At 49.5% G+C, this 21,415-nt stretch overlaps 1 protein-coding gene across 1 annotated transcript; it reads right to left on the reverse strand.

Moving 5' to 3' along the window:
* Positions 1-213: 213 nt before the first annotated feature.
* Positions 214-21,244, reverse strand: CSF1R (colony stimulating factor 1 receptor). Its single transcript, XM_040603034.1, has 21 exons — positions 21,078-21,244; positions 15,824-16,069; positions 14,753-15,037; positions 14,086-14,222; positions 13,170-13,329; positions 12,120-12,309; positions 10,945-11,060; positions 10,576-10,696; positions 9,691-9,881; positions 9,008-9,120; positions 6,823-6,949; positions 6,241-6,345; positions 5,809-5,919; positions 5,378-5,540; positions 4,723-4,823; positions 4,459-4,577; positions 3,570-3,692; positions 3,357-3,468; positions 2,945-3,044; positions 2,269-2,374; positions 214-1,783 (listed from the first exon to the last, which is right to left on the reverse strand). Exons 1-21 carry the CDS (start codon positions 21,124-21,126, stop codon positions 1,652-1,654), a joined length of 2,907 nt encoding a protein of 968 aa, XP_040458968.1. The 5' UTR covers positions 21,127-21,244; the 3' UTR covers positions 214-1,651.
* Positions 21,245-21,415: the final 171 nt, after the last annotated feature.

Genomic DNA, 21,415 nt, shown 5'->3' on the forward strand with positions numbered 1-21,415 from the left:
CCAGTACTGCCACAGTAAGCGTCAGTCTCTGGTCACCAGGGCCCTTCTGCGTCTACCCTGCCCTTGGCATTCCGCTGCCACATGCCCATCTCAAATGCAGTGACCGTTGTCATGTCATCACAATTGAAATTGCTCCCCCATTATATCCATGCGCAACAGGGACTACTTCATTTTTTTTCTCCAGATTACACACAGGCCATGCAAAGCAAAGCACTTTAAAACCTTGCTTTTATTAAGTTTCTGCATTACACAAGATTGAATGGTTTTGAGAACTGGTAATGAGAAATGTGTCTGAGGAATTGGAGCAGAGCTGGAGGGTGTGAGAGGATGGACCAGTGCATCACTTGTGCTCTGATCTGTTCCCCCCTGAGAACAATCCTTAAAGCCCTGGAAGAAACTTACTTTGTTAAACATCTTATTCCTTATAATGCTGACAGATACAAATACATTAGCTTTTTACTTAGTAAAGAGGAGTGAATTGGTGTTAGCATAAAACCAGGTTTAATATAATCAGAAGTGGCTCATGATATAATTGCTCACAGTATGACAAATGCCACCTGTGATACAGGAGTTCTGTCTTGTAGTTTGCCTGAGCCCTGTCAGTGCTTGTACCTGGAATACTGATCCTTTGCCTATGGAATAAGGTGAAGCTAAGAAGGTTACTTAGCTACTTCTGATGGCTACACAGGACCAGGTAGCTGTGGCATTAGTAACCTAAAACAAGAGCTAGACAAGAAACAAGTTTAAGGGCATTAGGCTCTAGCTTATGGGAAAAAACAATAGCTGTACTATTAAAAATACACTCAGGAAGATATGTACAAGAACATGTCTGTAATCATGACAAAGGCAGTGATTGCTACATGTTTAATAATTCAGAAGTTTTGTAGGATGTGTTATGTTGATCATTTCCAGATCTGTTTAAGCTGCCATTCTTTCCTGGATTGGGTTGTGTCCAGTGCTCTTGTGGAAGGGCACTGGTTACTTCTGTGTTCTACCTGAGAGACAGCTGTCCCTCTGTCCTGTTACTGGGGCACAAGTTCACATAACCCTGGGGTTGTCTCCCCCAGCTTCACAAAACACTCCCTGCAGAAGCATCATCTGCAGAGAGGTAGATTGCATGAGGAAACACAGGCTAATGCATATTTAATGCTGAGTAGGGGGTTTACCTGTATCTGAACGCTCACTCTGCAACATCCAGGGTCAGACTGACAAAGGGAAGAGAGCACCAAGAAAGAGGGCTGCTGCGTGAGCAGTTCCAGCTTCAGGACTTAGTTCAGGACATGCTCATAAAACACAGGGGTTTAGTCATGTGAGTGACTTTTGGAAACTGCTTACTTGGCTACAACTAGTATTTGAGAAAAAAACAACCAACCTACAAAACCCAAACTCTCCACAGCCTCCTTGGGGGCTCTCTGTACCTTGTAGAGATGGAGCATGTTACCGTCCTAAGACCTTGGGGACCCCATGGTGCGTCTTGGTTTTGAGTCACTCCAGCACTGTCCTTTCAGCGAGGGGAGGTGGTAACACTTGTATTTCGGAAATCACAGAGAGGAGGGCCAAAGCAGGAGGCACCTGTGTCCTAGGGCAGGGCAGAACTGTGCACTCTGCAGAGCTGGGAGGACTGGGATCTACCCTGGGGTGGTGGTACCAGCTAACAGAACTGATAGTTGTTGCTCTTAAGAAGGGGCTGGCCACTCTCCTCTTGCTCACAGGACTCCTCACAGCAGCCAGAGGTATCGCAGCCACTGTCTTCCTCAGCAGTGGAGGGCAGGTTGGTGTAGTCCTTGAAAGCAAAAAAAGAAACACAACCCCATCCCACCCCAGGTGTGTTTCAGTCCCTCCAGTGGTGTACAACATCTGTTTCTGCACAGACGAGCAGCTGGGGACGCTAACTCACGCTGCCCCTTGCTGTGCCCACAGGGCAGGGCTGGCCTGCAGCCAGCTAGTCCCAAGCCAGCGCACCTTTTGTCCGGCTGCACCCCAAATCCAGGGGAGTGGGGCAGGGCTGCTGCACTGGTACTTGTATCGCTGCCCGCAGAGGCTGCTCCAAAGCAGCTGCATTTCTTCATCTACCCTCCTTTGGTCACAGTGGGGAGTGACTTAACTGTTCAGCATGGGGAAGGTGGATGCCTCTCTGCACTTCCCACCAAGACTTAGCTGCTCCCATCAGTTAAAGGTAAGGGTCATCACCAGGAAAGTTGCCCAGGAGCTATGTTCATGTAGGGGGAAAGCACCTGTCCCTTCCCCCTTCTCTCCATAGATTCTCACCTGCTCCTTCTGCGCCTCCAGCTCTTTCTGGATGAAGCAGCTGATCTGGTCAAAGGTAGGTCTCTGGGTGGGCTCCAGGCTCCAGCATGCCTGCATGATGCTGTACCTGCGGGGCCAACAGGGGCAGGGCAGTTACATGGCACTGCTGAAAGCTGCTTCAGGGTCTGCACCCCCAGGCCCTGCCTGTAAAACCCACGGTTGGTGCATGTGTAGTACTCTAGCAAAAGGTGAGCACAGAAGCAGATGAAGCAAACTAATTATCAAGTTTTGTGCTTGTGCCTCTAGTACTTTTTTCTTTAAGCTTAAACTCATTATCCTGCTGTAAGCTGCTCAGGCCTGTCTTCTCATAGTCCTAGAGTCAAAAGTAGCTGACTGAAAAAAAGAAAAACCCCTACAGAGTTCAGGAACGTAGACATCTAACATGAGCTCTCCCATCTTCATGTCCATAAACGGAGGAAATAGTGGACAGAGCATCGTAACAGACTGCCCCAGGTCCTGCTTTCCTACGGGGACAAGGAGCAGCCTGGTAGGATCCAACCTGAACCTCAAGGGCAGAGGCACCCAGGACCAGCAGGCAGACCTGTGACCGAGGTCCCTGGGCCATCTCCCTGCCTGCCCACGAAGTGGTTCCAGCCACCCTGTCACCCATTGCGTGCACCTTGGCGCATCCACTCACATTTCCAAGGGAGCGAAGTCAGGCCTGGCCATCTGGTACCCCTGCTTCACCATGCGGTAGAACTTGCTGTTCACCACCATGCCTGGATACGGGCTTTTACCTGTGACGGCGACAGGAGCAGAGGTGGCTCTCAGATCAGCGGCTTATGGGGTTGCTCCAGCCTTACAGGGTGGGAAGAGGCAGCCTGGGGCATCGCCTGAGCCAGCGCTGCTCCTCAGGGAGTTCTGAGTTAGAGCCAATTAGCCAGGATTCTTTGGTTTTAATGATCCCTCTGGAAGCATAACACAGTGTTTTAAGGCTGTGATAAAACCTAGATTTTTGTCAACCCTCTTGGAAACTTTTCTGCAGAAGTATTAGGGCAGTGGTAAGCCATGGAAAGCAAAAGATGGTTGCAAACTTGCTTCTTTCTTACCAAGGGAGAAGATCTCCCAGAGGAGGATGCCATAAGACCACACATCACTCTGCACTGTGTAAATGCAGTCAAAGATGCTCTCTGGGGCCATCCATTTCACGGGCAGGCGGGCCTGGAAGGGCAGAAAGTACTGCAGGCTGCGAGACCCTGTCCTTTGTGCTCCACCCAGCCCCTACCCTTGCACCCTCTTTTGTCCCCATTTCAATTACTTACATTTCCTTTTACAACATAATTTGAGTCATTCATGATATCACGGGCCAGGCCGAAGTCACAGATCTTGGCTACCCGTCCATCTGATATAAGCACGTTCCTGGCTGCTAAGTCGCGGTGGATGCACTGGGGAGAAAGAAGCACAACTGAGATCCAGCCAACATGCGCCAGCAGTCCCAACTAATTCCCTATAGCCCAGGCGTGTCACTGAAACAACACTTATAGGGACAAGGGGGACGTGTACTGCTTGAAAAGCCCCTGTAAGAGGCACTGTGTCACATAGGAGGAGTATGGGCTCTTTCAACTTCATTTGCAATGCTAAGATGTGACATTTCATGTCATGTCCTTCAATCACATGGGGCTGTCATCTTCCCCAGGGGAGGAGGCTGAGAACCAGGGGCTGTTGACTGTTTCGGAGATGAGGGTACAGTGTCGTACAGTTAATCTGTGATACTCTTAAGTGGAGCCAGCTCTGGCAGACAGCTCAACAGCCGCTTTCAGTTCCTTGTCCCTGGGGCAGTGGAGAAGCTGTCAATGCGAGAAAGCTTCACATCGAAGTTCCTGACCTCGTGTGAAAGCTGGGGAGAAAATGTTGAGACTAGCACAATGCACAGCCCTGAGTTACCCCCCCATAGCACTGCCCTGCTGCTATGGCCTGTCTGGAGCCCATGGGAGACACATGCTCTGAAGGGAACACCAGTCACCATGGCTCAGCATGTCTGAACCCCACGAACAGAGCAAAGGGGCCCATTTCCAGCAGCGACTTGCTTGAGCTTGGCCACCCCATCCAAAAACATCCTGAGCCTCATGCAGATGGGATGGCTGGTGCCTGCTGGCTGGAGTGGTGTTTCCCAGTTGGGGTGCTGAGGGCAGTTGTCCTCTTGGCACTCACGTTCTTTGATGCGAGGAATGCCATGCCCTGGGCCACCTGGCTGGAGAACTGTAGCAGGTCAGAGAGACTGAGGGGACAGAGGTCCTCCCTGGTTTCATCTTCTTCCTCTGAGCTTTTCCCTGAAATTCAAAGCAAAGTTTTAGAGTTGCTGCAAACCTGTGGAGTAATGCAAGGTATGCTAAATCATGGATCCCCAGAGCTAAACCAGACAGGATGGCCAGAATAAAGAAATCATGGAAACACAGAAATGAGCCTTTAACTCACCCCTAGCTTGCGCAGAATCTGATGACGCCGAAGATGATGATGATGACACAGGCTTCATTTCAACATATGTTTCCAAACCCTGGCTCGAAAAGCCACTGTCACTGAGTCAGAAGTAACAGAGATGGAAGCAGGCTGTTAGCAACCCTCCAGTAGTACCTTCTGCCTTTCTCCACACCCACTGAGAGAAGAAACCACATCCCTGCCTGCAGGAAGTGGCTGAGCTAGGGCTTAAGGGCAAAGGGAAAGTCTGCGTTGAGGCTGATTTGAAAAGGGGACCTAGGTGCCCTGTGGTATGGAGCTCCAAGTACTGCTCCCCTCTTGTCAAGGGACTGCCCGTGGCTGATGGGGAGCACTCAGCTTCTTGTCCTACAAAAGCCACGTGCCCAACAATTTAGATTGTGGAAGGGAAGACTGGACTGAAACCTGAATTTATTGTGGGATATTCAACACTTGTCAAAGACTTTGAAAAACTTGGAACGGTAACTGAATCTAAACAAATGCAACCCCACTGGTTTTTACAGCCTGGTGTTCCCCAAGTCCCCAGACCCTTGGCTTTAATATCTCTCCAGAACAGCTCTTTGCACACTTCGCCCAGCAGGTACCCAGGCCCTCCCTGCATTGCTCAGTCCTGTGGCCACCCGAGCTCTGTTCCTACCTGCGGATGTATTTTTTCTCTAGGTCAATGTTTTTGTAATCAGCAGCACTGTCTAAAGAGGTGTCCAGGGCAGAATCCTGGATAATTATGTATTCAGCCTTCTTCCGCAGGAAATTCAGCAGATCTCCATAGCGACAGTACTCAGTGATGACAAGGATTGGGCCTGGGAGAGAGGCAGAAGGGGTTCATTAAGAAATGATGCTGTGACCTGCCCTGAAGATCGCTTTCCCTGGGAGGGGCCGCAGAACCCATACTGCACATAAGCACATCTGGAAACGGCCAGCCCACAGGCCCTTGCAAAGCTCTAGGTTCAAAAAAAGACCACCAATCTCATCAGCTGTCTCTGTTGTGAGACTGAGGAGAAGTAAGAAAGAGCCTCAGAGCAGGCCATGGGAGGGGTCCATGGGGGAAGGAGGACTGGGGGATCCTACCTCCATAGGTACATGCTCCCAGCAGGTTAACGATGTTCTCATGGTGTCCCAAATGACTCATGATCTTCAGCTCAGACATGAGAGCCTCCTGCTCATCTGTGTCTGCTGATGCTGCAAGAGGAGAAGGGCTGTGTGAAGGAGAGAGGGAGGGACATAGAAGAGATTAAGTGTGAGGACAGAAAAAGGTGCAGACAGAGATACGGAACAAAAGGAGGAGACACCCTCAGAAAGGAAATTGTGTCCTCTGTGCCTCTGGCCACATGTGTCCACAAAAATGACAGCAGCATGATTCCAGCACCCAGTACTTGTCACAGAAACATCTAAAAGTAGATGTTGCAGCCTGGGAGCACCAACACATGTGGTAAACATGCATTACATCCTGCCCAAAGGAGCTTGGGGGATTTCAAACTTTGCAAATTACTGTGGGCTTACACTTTAGCATCTTCACAGCCACTTTGAGGACTGAATCCTCTTTGCCCAGCCCAAAAGCGGTGGCTTCTACCACTTTTCCAAAGGCTCCTGCTCCAAGAGTTTTTCCTGCAGAGGGAAAAAAAGTATGCTTATAAAAATGCTTTACAGAAAAAGAGTGAGCAGTTGTCCTGCATGCAGGCTGCCTGCAGGAGGATGTCTGCTGGGTGGGGATTCCTGCTAAGCCCAGACAAGATGACACATCCCTTGCTTAGGAGCTGGTTAACATCTGAGGGGAGCTCTACTGTGAGCAAAGAGGCCATGTTCAAACATGGGCTTACCAGCTCTGTGCATTAGGAATGACCCACAAGAGGAGGGACATGATCCTTTCAACCTTCCTCAGAGCAATGGAAGGCTGGAGCAGGTTGTACCCCAACATTTACCACCTTGTGTGGAAGAGGACAGCAAGACCTAATTAAGGATATTACTGAAATGTCTGAATGCAGCTCTGGATATTGCCCAGTTGCTTTGGCTCTGTCTTTTGGAGCATTTCAGCTCTGCGGTGAGCTGCACACCACCAGGCAAGCAGCAAGGAAGGTTCCTTACCAAACTGGAGGTTATTCCTGGGAAACTCCCATTTTTCATTGTATGGCAGCTGAGTGGGATCAATAAAGATGTAGTTATTCCCTTCACAGGCCTCAATGATCTTCCACCGCACCTGGTACTTGGGTTTCTGTAAGGAGAAGAGTCCAGTTATCCAACGTTCCTCAAGTCCTGAGGGTTCCCCAGGCCCAGCGTGCACTCTAGCTCTCACCCCACAGGCACAGAGGGAAGACTTAGATTTCAGCCCATCAAATATTTCTTGCTTTGAACCTGGATTGAAAGAGGGGGACTTTGTCTGTACAGCCCAGTCCCTTTGCTCTTACGAAGTCCCTCCAAACCATCACCCATGACTTGAGGAGGGTCTCATGCCTCTTTTGTTTAGAAGTAGCGCGTTGCCCTCACTTGGGCTGGCAGAGCCAGCATATCGCACCAGACAAATAGCTGACAGTGCCCAGCTGGTGCTGGAAGACGATGTCCCCACTGTGCCTCCTTGGTACCCTGGGTTGCTGAGCGTAGCAGAACAGTGGAGCTGGCCCAGCCCTGCTTCCCTTATGGGGAAAAAAGAAATGGAGAAAGAGAAGTAAGAATTTCTTCTCTTTTCCACGAATTGCAGGGCAGAAGTAGCCAGGCAAGGCAGAGAGAAGCAGTGCTGGAGCCTGTTAACGGAGGCAGTTGCCAGCTTGTGCTGGGTGCTGTCATTCACATCGAGAGGGCTAGGGAGCCAGCTGGAGGCACAAATACAGAGAAAGGCGGTGAAATAGCTGCACACGAGAATATTGCATGTGGCCTTCACTCCTGTACGAGGAGACAGGCAAAGACCTGCACCCCAGCAGGGCAAAGGTAGTCTCGGGTCTATGAAGGCAGATGCAGGGAAGGATGAGTGGAATGACCACTGCTGTGATGAATCACCTTGTGCCCCAGCTACTGGGAGGTGTGTACTGAAATGCTTCTCCTCACCACTTCGCCTGGAGAGCTGCGGAGAAGGATGCAGCATATGAGTAAATGCTCAAAGCTGGGTTTGCACAGGCATGAAGGACCATAACTGAGGCAAACAGATCCGCAGTTTTGATGCAAAGCATCTGTTTGTTTTCCCCCCTCCACTGTTTCTTTTTAATTTGCCTGAGATTTGAATATCCGTGCCCATGCAGGCTGTTGAAAAAGGCCCAGACAGGTTGCACCAAACAGTACAGTTTCTGGTGGAGGTCCCTCATGCCACATGCACTCAGTTTACTTGCCGTGGCCTGCTCCCAGAGGGTGAGCATTGCTTCTTTCTGCTCCACAATTGACCTAGCACTGCAGCAATCAGCTACGGCTTAAGAAGCCCATGGCTGAAGCAGGTAATATTATTTATAAACACATCCTGCTTCTCTTGGGCTTGCAAGACCTTCCTAAAAGCTATTTCTTCAGAGCTGTGCTTACAAAACAATTCACCCTTCTCTCTCTGTCTCTGGACTACTGGCTAAAGACAGCTCTGCCTGTGAAGCAGTAGGTGCTTGCCTGGGAGAGCACTCTGCTGGATCTTCTGACAACTAGCACAAGAACTTTGCTGCAAAATTTGCTGCCTTGATGGGCTGTCAAAGGAAAAGTGCCAAAAGGGAGAGCTGAAAACCAGGAGATTTTCACCCACTGATGAAGCAGAGGTGGCTACTAATTGATACAGTTTATAGAAACAACTAAGTAGGAATCCAACCAAATGCTGAAAATGAGTCTTGCAGAGAAAATGGGGCAAGTTCTTGCATAAAAATTGTGACCAAGTCTTCCTGGAGACAAACGCCTTCTAACATCATCCTGTTTCCCCATAAAGACATTTTTTTTATAAAGTAGGGAGGAAAATAAAAAGTAGATGCAAGCTACAAACCACTTTTTTTTCCCCTCCTTAATTCAGTCTGTGGATTCACTGACAACTGACAGCACAGAGCGAGAGCACCTTTGTCTGACACCAAGGAATATCCTCATTGACCTCGGGGCTACAAGACTGAGGGACCGGAGTGGGAGAGGTGTTAACACCAGATTTGATGTGTGAGCCTTGTCCTGCGGCAGCAAACCCCTGGGCAAAGTTGGGAGGCAATGGAGATGGAAGTAGCTTGCCTGGTACCTCCAAGCTGAACGCTCCCTGCCTATGGCTGCCAGCTGAGGCCCTGTGGTCTCTGAGGCTGGGCAGCCCTTGCTATGCAACAGGGAATCTGACCTGGTTGTACTTGTAGAGGAGGAAGAGGAGGAGCAGCAGCAGCAGGACCGATGTGCCTATGCAGGTGGAGAGAATGGGGCTGAAGAACTTGTTGGGGGGGGCCATGACACTTCCTAGAGGAACAAAAAAAATGCGGATGAGTAAAACACTCATGTTTCAATCCCATCTCTGGGAGCATTTTGCCCAGCTGTTCACTTAGGCTTCCCCTGTATGCAATATAACCCAGCACTGGCCTCAGACACTCAAAAGAGCTGCTGGGAACTGAGGGAAATTCTTGACTCAAGGCTGCAACAGTTCCCTCTGTGAACCCCAGTTCCACACAAACAGCACCAGGTGACCAAGATATGTGCAGCAAGAACAGTCCCATCAAAAGATGCAATTCCTGGGCTCCAGTGGGCTGATAGACAGCTGACTGTGCTGCACCCTGGAGCTACACCCTGCAGTTGTAAGTCTTTGTGGCACAGCTCAGCCTTTGGCACCAGGCTACACCCAGCCAGAAATTCCCACATAGCTCCTAGGACTGGCAAATGCCAAAGCTTCCCACCTCCTGTGAGGATAGAGAGCTTGTGGAACCTATTCCACCTCTCTTGCAATACACTAAAGATATACACATATAGGAAAATGGGCCCTCAAAAGTCCCCAGATTCTCCCCCACTCTGCCAAGCTATCAGTTTGTATCTTACTGGTGATGGTGAGCGAGTGAAACATGTCAGAAGCATTTCCCTCTCTGTTAATGGCCACACAGCAGAAGGTGAAATTGTCACCCAGCTCCTGGAAAGGGACAATGCTCTCCACCTCCACCTCTCGGAACGGCAACACGTTCACCACCTGGGGACTGGAGTCATTCAATAGCAACCGATAGTCCTCGCTGTATCTGCAGAGATACCAAGCAGGAGAGACTGAGCATTCCTCTGCAGCACAGTTGCTCATAAATGAATCGGTGCCTGTTTCAGACTAGAGAGGAGGCGCAGGGGATTGGGGCTGCAGCTCTATGAGATGTTACTCGTTACTCGCCACCTGGTTAAAGACCTCTCCCTGAACACTGAAGTCCTGTATAGACAGGGCCTTAACTGCCTCCACATGACTACAGTTGTCTTCTGCCAGCAGTTCCCTCCTTGAATGGGGCTGGTACTGAGACACAACAACCTCTGTCCAGGCAGCTGCAGTTCCCATCACATTGTAGCTCAGTAAGCCTGTGTTCTGCAGAGCCTCAGACCTGCTGGAGGTCCCAGAAAGACAACTAGGACCAGCCAGGATGTAGCTCTACAGCAACATACATCAAGGCACTTCAAGGCATCCACATGTTCCTCAGAAAAGCATTGGAAAACATGAATCACAGGTGGCTGAACTCTTCAAGCTTACAACTTAGGGAATAGTACCTGCTCCCTGTCCTCAGACAGTCCTTAAGGACCATTTTTTTTTAGCAGAGCAACATCCTTGTTGATGTTACTGAACAGACTCTGCTATATTGCCTGTAAGCAAGCCGACGTGGTGCTACTCAGCAAATAACAGCATCGCAAGGGCAAGTGCACACCTTGGAGGTGCTCAGTCCCCTGGGCATTTCTTACCTCTCAGAGTGAACAGGGCACTGGTACCACTCAATGCGTGGGGCAGGGTAGCCGATGGCCATGCACTGAAGGATGCTGGAGTCATTGGCTGGCACCTTGATTTTGCAGATCCTTGGAGGAGCTGTTGGGGAAGGCACATAAACTGTGAATGCTGTGATCAGAGGAAGAGCACATTCCTTGTGCTCTGATTTACCTCCCATGTGTGCAACAATAAAACACTAGGACATAGGTTTGGGCTGGGTCCCAGATGCAGTCTGGCTGTGTGTCTGTGGGTGCTGGGCTGGAAGCACACGGGTACTGCACCCTACTTGCTGCCAGCTGGGTAGCAGCCTCAGGGCAAGCAAAGAATGGGTAAAGCCAAGCACTTACATTTCACAGAGATACTGAAGGTAACTGATGCGTTGGTCTCATTGTTGAGGGCATAAAATGTATAGAGACCTCCCTCTCCTTCCTGCAGGCGGTTCAGGAAGAGTGTGTTGTTATACCTGCTCACACAGAGAGAGTAACCACCATGAAGAAAGCTGTGCCGAGGAAACTCAAGCACTCACACAGCTCAGCAAGGTCCTGTTGCTTCCTGCTCCCTGCAGTGGGTGAACACATCCCAGCACTAAGCCCAGCCCATGAGGGGAGTCTGCTGCTTGCTTCTTCAGGGGAAGCAGGGAGGGTCTGATCTTTCTTAGAGGAAAGATCTCTTGCCACCAAGCGCACAGCATTTCTGAAAGGCTACAGGTGGGTGAATGCTCAGAAAGAAGCGTTTTACATCTAAATCATCACTTTTGAAGGGCCAGAAAATGCTGGTCCTCCTGCCTTTGGCAGAATGAGTTATTCCTCCCATTTCTCAGCTCATCAAGTGCCCACTCCCCTCTGCCCCCAGCCCATTTCTCAGACCCCGATGCAAGAAAGTTTGCCCTAAAACCATCATGCTTGCCAAAAGGCACTTCCTCTTGTGTATTATTTTTTGGTTTCTAAGAAAATGAAAGGGGAATTGCCAAAACTCCCCAACAAATGGAATTATTTTCTTTCTTTCAGACTCCTTTTCTCCTCAGTTGTCTGTAGGCTTTGGAAGAGCAGGCCTGTGCCCTCCATTAGGTCTTATCCACACAGTGATGTTTCTGGCTTCTCTTGACATGGGGCATACAGTGCCCCTTGGTACATACACTCTCCAGACTTCAAAGCATGGGACGGGTCTGAGAAGCAGCAAGGGAATTAGATTTTTTGTGCTGTTCATTTACCTCTGCAATTTCTTCCTGCAAGGAGAGTGTGAACTTGAACAACCAGACCGCTAATGTAATACTGACTTCCACAACATTTTCTAAAGAGAAAGCTGCCAAGTCAGACAGAGGTGGTGTCCCCCTTAACCTGATCAGACCTGCTCACTGTGGCTTGTTAATAATAGCGGAAAGATAAGAAAGGCAGAACAGTTTCCCTCTTTGAAACCAGAGAGTTTTCTGTCAGCCAGTAGCATGAGATCTGCTTGTCTCACAAGGAAAAAACATTGTTGGAAACATGCCGTGGCCAGTGTAGAAGAGAGAGAGAGCACATACCAGTTGTTTCCAGAGATCATTACGTCCTTGGATGTGATGGTCTCAGAGTTCTTCAAGGGATTTGTGTGCTCCCAGCCCCAGTGAAGAAGTTTTGGGTAAGCCTTGATGTGGACTTGCAGCTCCAGACTCTCTCCCAAAGCAATCTCCTGGCTGGCGGCTTGCACTGGGGTCAGGAACACATAACCTCTCTCTGCGGGATGGAGGAGAGCATGACCATCAGCAGTCGTGTCCAGAGACCTGAAACAAGCTTATACCAGCTTCACAAATGGGCCATTATTGGAAAAGGCAGGCTCAGCTGGGAGACCGCAGGAGGGAATGAGGCCTTACACAGATTACGTTGCCAAAGGAATGCTTTTAAGTTGCTGCTTTGTCATGGCAGCTTGGATTACACTCTGCCTGAGGAGAGCTAGAAAATCTTAGTGAACTTTTATGGGGAAAGAGATGCACGAAGCTAAAACTGTATCTTCTGATTGTCCATAGACAACAGGCCCTTTAGCTAAACTCCTGGCTTCTCACTTAGAAACAACTCGGACCAAGCCTTCTTTCTGAGCCATGGTGTGCAGTGGCTTTGGATCATCAGCAAACACCAGCCTAGAAGCTGCAAGGATGAATGTTCTGTCTTGAGATACAAGCAAGTGTATAATAAACTTGAGTCCTTTTATGTGGATTGTTATTGGATGAGACAAAGTTCCATTCTCTACTCATGTGGCTTGCCCTTCCTTCTAGCCAGCCTTTCCTGGTCTTCAGGATAACCTTGCCCATTCTTTTTTTTTTAATCTTACAGCTATTTATAAACACAGAGAAACTGAGAAGAGCTTTCCAATTTTTCATCCAGAATCCAAAAAATTTCCTCCTGCCTCTCAAGACAGTGAAGGGAACACTAGTTTCTTTCCCCAGCAGCTCCACGGTTCTCACGTGAGCCTTCAGGCGCAAGCAAGAAAGATGTTTCCAACCACAACACTAGCAACAAGATGGAGGCAGAAGCGACAAATACTCAAGTCTAGGTGTGATTCAGCCCACACCTTGCTGGTCTTTTGGAGAAGCACTCACCTACTACCTGAAGCATTGTCGAGGCATTCCTGAAGCCTGCTGAATTGTTAGCTATACAAGTGTATTTCCCACTATCTTCCATGGTCACTGCTGGAACAGACAGGATGTCGCTGATGAAGTAGTTCTCATTTTCAAAACTAGGCTTTTTAGTTCTCCTGACCTGTCAGGCAAAGAAGGAACATAAGGCATTTTCTTGGAAGGGCAGAAGATGGAACTGAGTATTTACGACAAGTGTACCCACCCCCTCCTGTTCTGGACTACTAAGCTTTGTTGTAGAGCCCCTGCCGCTGAAAGCCGTCTGTGTGGAGACCAAGAGGCATATTAAACCTGGGTGTTCAGGGCAGATATTCCGGAGCAATTAGGCTTACAGCTGTTGTTAGCCTTCTGACCATAAGCTGGCTTTACAAGATGTGTTTTAATCACACAAGGTGTATTATTTCAACTCCTTAACAAAGGCATCAGATATAATGAGGACTTCTAGCAACCCTTATCTAACCATCTAGCAGTTAAAAGTCAGCACAACAGATTTTTGAAATGCGTTCCCTTTCTTCACCCATCTTTTCTCCAGGGAACTGTGTGTCCTGGACTTGTTTGCTGCCTTATAAGCCCTGGCAGAGCTGGGTGGATAGATGTTGCCGTAGTAGGTATTGTGGCTCCTGCCCAATGAACTCAGCTGAAACAACATACTTCACTTCTCTCTTACAGCAAGGTCCTGACAGCGGGCAGGTGTTTCTTAACCCTGTCTCATCCTAAGGAAGGAATGGCCATATTCAGATTTCTACGGCTTTTTCGAATAGCTGCTTTGGTTGGGCAGTTCAAGGCTTTGCTGCAGGCGACTTGGGTCTGGACAGTTCTTACCACCCTGTGTCTCAGTTTCCAGAAAAGCCCTATAACCCCTTGAAGCTGCACAACTTACGTTTTTTGCTGCTGTCACCCATCTGATGTCATACTTATGGGATGGAGCAATTACTCTGCAAGTGACTTGGAAAGGTTCACCCACAATTCGCACATGGTCTATAGGGTCCATCATCACTGATACAGGCTTCTCCAGTGCTACATAAAGGCAAGCAGGGAAAGATTCAGTGTCAGCTGTCCAGTGACCCCACGTGCTTTGGAGACTCCCTAGGGCCTAGATACCTTCTCCTTTCCATCCTCTTCAGTCTCTCTACCCCCAGCCTTCTCCTTCCCTGGCAATCATCCCTCCTTTTTGTGCATGTGTCTATGGGAAGCAGTGCAGGCAGGGGAGAGCACAGCAGTCAGCACTATGGGTTGAAAGGGAAGGGGAACCTTCTGCCATGGTTACACCCCAAGCATCAGAGCCTGAGGACCTGCAGAACATCAGGGAGATAGGCTGGCTTTTTACTCTTTTCTGTGATAGCACCTGCAAAGATTTGGACACTGCTGAACCCATGGAGACCCACCTGAAGGAGCCAATTTGCCAGAGCATAATGGAATTCAAATACCCTTTAAAGAATGCAGGTTCATAAGGTCTTTCCTGCCACTGGTGAGGAGCTTTTCCTTATCTACCTACTAACTTAGCTATTGCTGTCTCCCCGAGGACAGCAGCAACCCCAACCCCTTACCTTCTTCCACAATCAGCCTTATTCTTGATGACTTCTTTATTTTTCCATTTATCACTGCTTGGCATCGGTAAAAGCCCTTCTGTTCACTTTGCACATTGAATAGTGTTATTCCTTTCTCATTACTGAAAGAATAGTTGGTCCCAGGTGAGAGATGAGATGTTTCATCCATTATCAGTGTCACACTGGATCCGTACTCAGGGGCCGTGATAAGACAGGGGAGCTCAGCATTACTGCCTCTGGTCACAAAGATCCGGAAAGTTGGGGTGTACCAGACATTACTAGGATCTAAAGAGGGGACAAGGTAGGCCAGAGAACGGGATTAGAAAAGGCATCAAAGCTGAGAAACACATTCCAGCAAAGGCAAGTCTCCAGCACCACTGCACAGTGGGAGTTCGACGCTGGGGCAGCCCTGCTCAATGCCTGCCTGACTCAGCCTCCAAAAACTCACACAAGCAGCCCAGCTCCGGCTAAGGCGTTAGAGGGGAGCACAGCAATCAACTCACAAACATACATAGGCAAGAGAGGCCGAGAAGTATGCTCACTTCTCAACTTTTCACCAAAGTGTTAGCTTTATTTATCAGACCTCCAGCTTCCCAGTCCAGGACAGTGTCTCCAGGACAAGCAAAGGAGTGAACTCAAGTGGTGGAGTTAACACAGTGTAACTTCTGGGGTAAAAGAATATTTGGGGTTCAGGTCCTGTTGTAAGGATGAGAGTCATGCGATTCCCTTGTCTAGGGTGCTGGCAATACAGTTCTCATTTCACTGCTCATTCCAACATTGAACAAATTTTCAACCCTGTTTTTTCAGGAAGGGAAGCCAAGGTAAACAGAGGGAGAGGTCCAGGCTATTCCCACATATGCGTGAGGTGCAGCTGCGTACTCTGCCCTAGTGCTTCAGCCATGGGCACAGTTTTACATGGGCTTACATGTTAGTGGGTGAGCCCCTGCCACACTAGGAGCCTACACTGCTCCCCAAGCACATGTACAACCACAGCCATAGAAAGGACCCAAGCGATGGCTGTGCTCCCTGAAAGGAGGCCATTGTGCCAGCAGAAGAGGAACGCACGTCTACCTCGCACAAACAGATGCACAGTTGCAATGCCCTTGTCACTGCTGTTGACATAAGCACACTTATAGGTGCCTGTATCCCTGTAAGTGGCCTTGAGAATACTGAGTGTGCTGCTGGTGTGGTTGCTGAATGCATCCTTTTGGCTTTTCCATTCAACTTCAGACTCTCCTGAGCAGCGCAAGATGACTGGATCACCCGTGTTGACAACCAGAGCAGGGAGGTCAGGGCTGATCAAGGGGGACGCTGAGCCTACAAAAGAAAAAGAGAGGATGCAAACATGATCCTTAAAGATGCTCTGCTGGATTTCAGTCTGGAGCATGGAGTAGCTCAACATCAGGAAGAGACTGAGCTTAGGATTCAGACAAGCTTTTCAGTTCATATCACTCCAGCCATTCCCAATACCACCAGACCAATATGGCCTGATACTCCAAGGAATGAATTTCCAGGAAGAGAGAAAACCCCACAAGTGAACATAGAGCACTGGGACAGGAAAAGCAATCATCTGGAGCCGATTAGGTCAGATGTTGGCCTGGAAAATTTTCCTGTCAGGTTTTGCCTCTTCTTGCAATGGTTTTCCTTTTGTGGCAGAGCTGGAGCTACTATATGAACTTGGTTAGCCCGTAACACCATTTGGTGAAGTTTAAATTTAATCTGTTAGTATGATGGCACTATGATGAGATACAGCAGACATGAAAAGCTTCTTTCAGGTCTGAAAGGATCAGAGCAGGAGGTCAGTGCATGCCCTTGGCTTTTTGGGTGCCAGGCACTGGATTTTGAAGGACACCTACTTATGCCTTACCACAGTCGCACAGTACATTCTCCTTGCAGATATCACCAAAATGTTACGAAGTGAATCAGCATTACTATTCCTATTTGGGGGTAGGAAACCGAGGCTCGTGAAAGCCCACAGCTGCAGTTGTACATACAGCACACCAGGCCATGCTGACACTGGCAGTTCAACACAGCTGGATTTCTGATGCCATCTTTACTTTGGAGATGGCTTCTCTGCTGGCTGAATAAAGGGGAACCAGGATCCCCAGTCCAGCCTTTTGTGTCAGAAGGAAATATTTTTTTTCCTGTTTTGCCGCATCAGCGAGTTCTTTGAGTCACTACCTATATTTAGGGTGGGGGGGGGAAGTGAGAAATGAATCAGTGCCGCGGGGTTGGGAAGAAGTGGTACTACCACCCCCACGCCAGGCCTTTGGGGAGGACAGGAAACACATTGCAAATGGCTATCTGTGCTCGGGGGGCTCTGCATCCCCCTCCGGCCCCTCTCCAGGGCTATTCTCCCACTTCTGCTTTCCCTCCCAGTTGCTAACCCATCCACACATCTTAAAGGGACACACACACAGGTTCAAATAAAACTAAATATAAAGGTAGCTGACCAATTTACCAATTTGTTGCTTTTTGCAGAGGAGGTCACCATAGGCAGTGCTCCTCCAGGGTGGCAGCAACAGAAACAAGGGCTGAGTTTGGTCTTGTGATGCCTCAAACTCTGCAGTAGACAGCTCTGGACTCCCAGGAGCTCTTTAGTTGAAAGATTTGTTGTCAAAATGAACATAAAAGCTCTAACTTTTCAGGAAGCAGGAGAGGGTAAAGCACCCTATAACGGCACCACTAGTCCAGCTGCACTTGCATATCCTTCAAAGGGAAGGGGAGCAGTGGCCAGATGATGCAGCCCTGGTCACAGGGAGAAGAGAAAGCTGCTACTTCTGGTCATGGGTAGCAAAGACTGTTTAAAGCAAATCTGTGCCTAGGTGCTGCCTTGGACACTGTCCCTGTAACACAGCCAGCAGAAGCAGAACACACCTATCCTCATGCACCCCTGCTCACAGCTCATTTAGTGAGGAAGACTATGTCTAAGACACCAACATATGTCCTGTGCTACCAGCTGTGCTCAGGGCTGTAACATCAGAGCCCATCCATCAGAACTCAAAGAGCATCTTTTAAGCGGTCCTGAGCTGATGCCTCCCTCCACTTAACAAAGAGTCAAGAATGAGACTCAAGACCCTGGAGAGCATTGCAGGTGCATGACAACAATATAGTTGCCCAGAGGAAACCCAAACAAGGCCTGGATCAACTCACAAACCCTGTTGGAAGAAACAGAGGACAGGGAGCTTCAGAGTATGGAATATTTGACATTTTATCTCCATGTTGTGGGGCGGGGTTTTTTTTGTGATGCTTCTATCTTTCTGTGGAAAGATTAAAAGCCTCATTTATTCCCATAGCAGAGAAAAACATATCCCAGAATCCTTTAAAACCACATTTTCCACACGTCTGAGGTACAATGTTCCTCCCTTTTTGCTAAGCTGCATCTTGTAGCAGGGCTTGACACATTTCTGTTGCTATAACTCTGTCACTGGACGCTTTTCCCTCACCTACTCTCCACTTCAGCTATCCCTCCACATCCAAGGTTTCAGCACCATTTGATGAGGTAGCCAAGCTCCGTGACTCAGAACTGTGTTCAGATTGGCTCAGGGAAAGACCATGTTATAACTGGTCCTTGGCTTGTCCACAACAGGACAAGAAAAACAAGAGTCATGTCACTCTGCATCCTTGTTGTCATCAACTCTGGTTACTACTGAGATGCTATGGTCAGAAAAGGCTCAGGGTAGGTACTCTCCATAACAGTGCAGAAGCCAGCAGCCTTCAGATTATCACTGGAGACTCCTGTCAATGGCACAACCACCACACAAGCAGAGTGAGGACAGACAGGGCAGAGACACTAAATGCAGGACAATGCCAGGTGAAGGTCACCCAAGCATCCACACCTTCATGTGCGCCATGTGTGCTGGGGGATGAGACAGACCAGCATGTCCCTTTCCAGAATGGGGAAGCAGGGCTGCTGGAGGAGGCTTTCTCCCTGCTGACCAGTGTGCAATCTTGCACGAAGCCCAAGGATGTCTCTTTGCTGCTCTCCAGCAGCTTCCGCAGCATTACCAGTAACTGCTGGCCAAAGGTTTTACCACACTTTGGTTGTGTAACCATGACCTCTAGTTACAGCTGCAGGCTCTGTCCCTGCCTCTTCCATGCCCGTCAAAACATACTTTCCTCTGCTGAGGGTTTGGAAATGGTGAGGAAGGAGACCTGAAGGCTGGTAAGACAGATGATCAAGAATCTTACCACAAAATCCAATCATCAGGACCTTGACATGATCCTGGGGGATAACCAGCCTAAGATCCGGCCCTGTGAGGGACCCATACCAGGCCTGAGCTCTCCTCTCAATGATGGCAAGGAAAAACTTCTTTTCTGAGGACACATACCTTCACCAGAGCCATCACCTACAGTATCAGGGGGGCAAGGAGTGGGGAAAAGGGTGCTCATCACATCTCTGCCTGGGGCTTCTACCTCAAAAGTTTAGATTAATCCACAATAAGAAAACAAAAGAAACCCCAGGAAGACCTCTCAAGATGGCCAAGAACACAGATGTGAGCTGATCAGGTTTCAACTCTTTGCTCTGCTTGACCTGAAGCTGAGATTTGAGCGCCCGACACTCCCCCAGCAAGAGCCCCCATCAGACTGGTCATACCACGTCACCCTGGGAACTCTCAGAAGATGCACTTGCAATCCAAGAGGTATGAGAAGGAAGTCAGGCTCTTGCTTGACTAGAGGCTGTTGCTTTGGGCAACCTTGACATGCTGCAGATGGCCAACAGCGTGGTACTCAGACAAATGTGTGTCTTAACACCCTGACATGGCAGACAATGCCTGATGAGCATGTCACAGCTAGTCACCTGCAGTGCTCAGTGCCTCGAGAAACCTTCTGAGAGATCCTATCAGCTATTGTTATGATCTCTTGCAGATTTGTCAGACCTGCCTAGCCTCTATTATCTTAAAAAAAACCCGTATGAAATTAAAAATCCTGCAGCCTTCACAATCCAGATCCTAGCACAGCAGACCTAGAAAAAAGCCTGCTCAGCACGTCAACGATGTGACTTGAAGCGAAACACCGTGCAGTGCAACAGCAAGAGGGATACAAATTTCCTGGGCTGAAAATACAAACACTGCAGTGGCTCAGGAGTGGCTCAGACACCGTCTCCCCGTTACATCTGTTACATACTGAATGCTTTCCCCCCAACGCTGCCCCCTTCCAGGGGGAACTTCACACCAGAGTCTCATTGTGTCCCCAAGCAAACACCAGAGGAAAATGAAAGAAAGTGCCACAAAAGACCCGAGAGGCTGCCAGCACTTGACGTAAGATTAGTAATACTGGTTTCTGTCTGTTTGGTTGAAAACCTCAAAACAGGTTTAGTGACTCTTTCTTGAGGTTGATGGGTTATTGCCTCTTGGCCATCCCTGCAGCCTCAAAAACCAGGCGTATTCACCTTTCCCTTGGTTCCTTTGGTTACCCTTGGCTGCCTGAGGTCGGCTTCCACCACATCCTGGCTCTATACCCTGTCACGTGTGCCAGCCGCACAAGAAAACAGCAGTTGTCAAACATCTCCAACTGGGCATGAGGCACATTGGAAGGACTGGTGCAGCAGACTTTCCCCACTCTCTCACCTGCAGGCCAAGCACCTCCAGCTCTTGCCCCATTTGGGCAAAGCGTTATTTCAGAGACTGCTTCCCTCAGGAGACCCCACTGAACCTCTCCTTCCTCCTAATCCCTGCCCAGACCCTAACAGTGGGAAGCTTCCCTTTCCCATCTCCCCACTGCTGAGGGTCTTCCTGTGCTACATGCACCTTCCCACAGCCCTCGGCCTTACCCTGGCAGCGCTGCAGGCAGCCAAGAGCAAGCCCTCAGCACCGCTGGGCTCCAGAGCCGGCTCGGACTAGCAACACAGCCTCTTTCAACCGCTGTCATCCCTCTATAGTGACAGCAACTCTGGATTGTCTTCAGAAATCTGCTACAGCCAAGTCCGCACTAAATGCCAAGCCGGTGTCCCTTCCCTGCTGTGCCATGGAGCAGACACGTTCTCTTGCCAAGTCCCTACCCACACCAAAGTTCCTTGAACCTGCCCACAGCAGCAGTAGCTACTTTATGCAGCAGCTTCCAGAAACAGGGACCATCCCAGCCTACGGCAGGCTTTTGGTAGACATGAGTGGGAGCCAGGCTTCACCCTCCACCACCAGGAGCTGAGTGTCCATTAACCCAACTTCAGCATTGCCCCATCCCCACCGAGGCTACCACGCATCCTCGCCCCAGGAGGGACCGAGCACTCGCACCGCACACCCAGAAGACCCCTTGCCATACCCCAAAACTGCCCCAGAGTGATGTGGAGACACCAGAGGGCTTTGAGGTGGGCCAATAGACCTACCATGCCAGATGCCAGCCGTGGTGAGCAGCAGGAGGAGAGCAGGGCCCATGTCCCCGGGGACCACCGTGCCCCCAGCGCGAAGCAGGGACGCGGCTGAAGGATCCTCTCAAGCAGCGAGCACCGTCCCCAGCACTCCCTCGGCGGGAGCTTCTCCTTTCTGAGATGACCACAAGTTAAGAAATTCCCTTTTTTTTTGTTGTTTGTTTTTGAAATGGGAGGGGGGGGTGGAAAGCAATGTTTTGAGACGTCACTGGTGACAGAGGGCCTTGGCAGAGGTGGGACCGGGCATGCACCCCGCTGCAGGGCCACCCTCCCACCTCAGAGGGGCTCAGCCCCAG

This window comes from Falco naumanni, chromosome 8 (assembly GCF_017639655.2).
Source record: "Falco naumanni isolate bFalNau1 chromosome 8, bFalNau1.pat, whole genome shotgun sequence".
Classification (NCBI taxonomy): Eukaryota; Metazoa; Chordata; class Aves; order Falconiformes; family Falconidae; genus Falco; species Falco naumanni.